Genomic DNA, 3,498 nt, shown 5'->3' on the forward strand with positions numbered 1-3,498 from the left:
TAAAAAGTAGCAGAAAAGCACCTAAAAGCTGAAGAAGCTGAAACAAATATCCTGATGCATGCTCAATAATCCAAGTAGAAGCTGAAACAAAGTTGTTAAAGCTAAAACGAGCAAAATAAACTAAAATTCAAAGTAGTGAAACACTAGTAAAAGTAGTAAAAACCTAGCTAAACACAAAATGTAGCAAAAGGCTAGAAATAAGCTTAACTTAGCAAAAAGGTAGCTAGAAGTATAAAAGTAGCAAAAGTCAAGCTAAAAAGAATGCTAGCTAAAGCTAAACAGGACAAAAAGACTTAAAAGTAGCAGAACCTAAAAGCTGAAGAAGCTGAAACAAAGTTGTTAAAGCTAAAAGAATCAAAATAAACTAGCTAAACACTAGTAAAAGTAGTAAAACCTAGCTAAACACAAAATGAAGCAAAAGGCTATCAAAAGGCTTAATGTAGCAAGAAGTAAAAAAGTAGCAAAAGTAGCTAAAATATAAAAAATGCTAGCTAAAGCTAAAAAGAGCAAAAGACTAAAAAGTAGCAGAAAAGCATCTAAAAGCTGAAGAAGCTGAAACAAAGTTGTTAAAGCTAAAAGAAGAAAACTAGCTAAAACTTAAAGTAGCAAAACACTAGTAAAAGTGGCAAAAACCTATCTAAGTGCATAATGTAGCAAAAGGCTATCAATAAGCTTAACGTAATGTAGCAAAAAAGGTAGATAGAAATAAAAAAGTAGCAAAAGTCTAGCTAAAGTTAAATAGAGCAAAAGACAAAAAAAAACTCCACAAAAAAATATAACGCGTACAGAAACATAACAAGCTGCTTAACGTAGTTTTGTTTATTTTTGTGATGCTGATTCAACTCAGAGTTACTACTAAAGGAGTTGTTGTGTTTTACGCCACCTGGATGTTGAGTTTGCCTGGGAGTCGGCTCGGTAGAAATAATCCACCGGACAGTCGAGACGCGAGAAGATGGCCGGTGGCAGGAAGTAAGGCACGTCCTGGTTGAAGAACTCTTCGTTCTCAGGTTTACGGAGGACGATTTTGTCATACAGAGACGTGGACTTTCCATCCTGTGAATGCACAGCAAGGTACTGGAAATCTGTCATTCCTGCAAAGAAAAAAAAATCATCATTTCATCAAGTTTCTCTCCACATGTCAAACTAAACCAATTAGTGAGAACGTAAACAGGCCTCTTCGAATGAATGTGTCTGAAAAGTTTTCCATCCTACCCTGGAATTTGTACGTTGTTCCTACGATTCCAACCACATCCATTTGGATCTCGGCGTCGTTGGGGTCTTTCTTTCGCACCCGTCGGCGCACTTTGAGGAGGAGGTTGCTGGACGAGAGACGGTTTCCACACACGTAGTGACAGAACGGGTCCTGGGGTCGGAAACGCAGCTCGAGACGCCTGTTTGGGTCGCTGAAGCTCTGAGGGACAAACACGAAACACGGTCGGCGGTGCAAATTATTGATCGGTGGTTAGAAAATGACAACTACGTCAATTAATGTGAGCAGACACGTTCAAACTTTACAATAGAACTGCAATCAGATTCTTAAAATCTGGATTTATAATAAATCCAGCAAGTGTTTAAAAGGAATTACGAACTAAAAAAGTAGATTACACAAAAATAGAGCCAGTACGCTGAGGCGGGTAACAAATATATTTTTACAGAATAGGTTTACTAACATCATGCCTACAAGCATTTAAAGGACTTTAAATATTTTTATTGGACTTTAGCTGCATTCACTTTCAGTCCATCACGTGACCAGCTTTGGAGGAAAGTATTACCTTTTGTTGTTAATCCAAGCAGCTCTAATCTGTGAATCATTCAGATTTAAAAATCGATCATTCTCTGCAGATTTTTGGGTTCAACCACTGGATCTGTTAATATTCCTATCTGACAGGGCCATCACCTTCAACAAAAACAACTTTTTTTTATCTTTTTGATACCGTCATCCAAATTTGGACAGGTGTTTATTAAAAATGAGTGTGCACAAAAAGCAGCTAAAGTCCAAATAAAAATACTGAGAATCCTTTAAAGGCTTACAGAAGTATTGATGAGTGTTGTTGCAGCACCATTTGTCCGTTTTCCTCACTTTGCTTATCGTCTGTTCTCCTCCCAGAGTCTCCAGCATCTTGTCCACGCTGCTCACCACCGCCGGATACTCGACACACACGAGCCTCTTCTTGTCCCGCAGCTCCAAGGAGCGCGAGCTGCCCGGAACCGAGCCCTCACTCTGACCGGAGAAACTGAGCTCCTTCAGGGTAAAGTTCACCTTCACCTCGGAGAAATCCGCCATTTAAATATCTAAGTTGTTATAAATAACGAGGGAACGATTTCTGGTTGGGAAGACTTTACAGAGAACACTTGTCCGACTGATAAATAACACCGTGCGGAAACAGCGGTACAGTCTGAAGGTTCCGAGATCTAAATATTGATCGTTCAATCGTTGTACAAATAAGTTAACTAAATTTGTAAACGTCTTATAGTATAGTATTTTTTTTAAACATTGAAACACATCAATGATTTGTTATTTTAATAAATAGTGTATACTTTCTGTTTAGAATATATATTTTTATTTTCTTGTTTTGTAGATTTCCTTATCTTTGTGCAGCCATTACAGCAGACATTGGGCTATTTTAGTCATTCATTCATCAAAACCTTCTGCTCATTCAGGAGAAGGGTGCTATGAATGTTTGGATTTGTAAATTTTATAATTTTCAATATCTTTACAAATATAAATAAATACATGAAGAGCCGTTAATTCTTTTAGGAACATTGTTTCCTTTTAAAATCTTCAGCGCTTGATCTGTTTTGGTTTTCTTACGCTGATTTTAGAGTTACCAATTAGCTACTTTTAAATCTGAGTCAGCGTTTTGCTCCTTTTAGGAACTTCCAACTACACTTTTGTTATTTTTTTGTTTGTTTATTTTTAATTCAACCTTTATTTATACAGGTTAGCGTCTGAGCCTTGAGGACTCATGTATAAGAGTCCTGTTTTAGCTACTCCTTTGCTACATTTTAGCTTTTGGCAAGCATTTAGCTACTTTTGGCATTTAGCTAATCTTTTGTCTTAGCTTTACAACTCACTTGTTTTTGACAACTCAGCATTCACACTGAAAAAAACTGAGTAATCAATCAATCAAACAGTAGCATAAATCATAACTAAAAAGTTGAAATTAAATTATTTTTTCTTTATTATTTCCTAAATATTATTGTAATTCTATGTACTTTTTCAGTACATCTGAATTATTCGTTCCATTTTGTGTTTGATATGAAACTTACAATTTCAATGACACTGCCTGCATACTTTAAAAAAATAAGAATAAAAATTCAAGACAAAAACCGCCTGCATAAATAAGAGTGAAATAAAATATGTTTATATGTTTTTTAAAATTTAATTGTACCTCTTATAGTTAATAAGCATGTCAATAAATAGTGCTTTGATATAAAAATCAGTGTGTTTGTTTTGTTTGTTGAGGGATGTTTATATATATATATATATATATATAT

At 35.4% G+C, this 3,498-nt stretch overlaps 1 protein-coding gene across 1 annotated transcript in view; it reads right to left on the bottom strand.

Moving 5' to 3' along the window:
* Positions 1–2,356, bottom strand: part of gtf3c5 (general transcription factor IIIC, polypeptide 5) — a 9,433-nt gene extending 7,077 nt beyond the window's left edge. Inside the window, exons 1-3 of the mRNA XM_037692632.1 lie at positions 2,081–2,356; positions 1,213–1,411; positions 884–1,091 (exon numbers count right to left, since the gene is read on the bottom strand). Coding sequence (XP_037548560.1) covers positions 884–1,091; positions 1,213–1,411; positions 2,081–2,284 — 611 coding nt within the window. The 5' untranslated portion in view covers positions 2,285–2,356. The remainder of the gene's footprint in view (positions 1–883; positions 1,092–1,212; positions 1,412–2,080) is intronic.
* Between the last annotated feature and the right edge of the window lie 1,142 nt (positions 2,357–3,498).

This window comes from Nematolebias whitei, chromosome 18 (assembly GCF_014905685.2).
Source record: "Nematolebias whitei isolate Nwh7 chromosome 18, NemWhi1, whole genome shotgun sequence".
In the NCBI taxonomy this organism is placed as follows: Eukaryota; Metazoa; Chordata; class Actinopteri; order Cyprinodontiformes; family Rivulidae; genus Nematolebias; species Nematolebias whitei.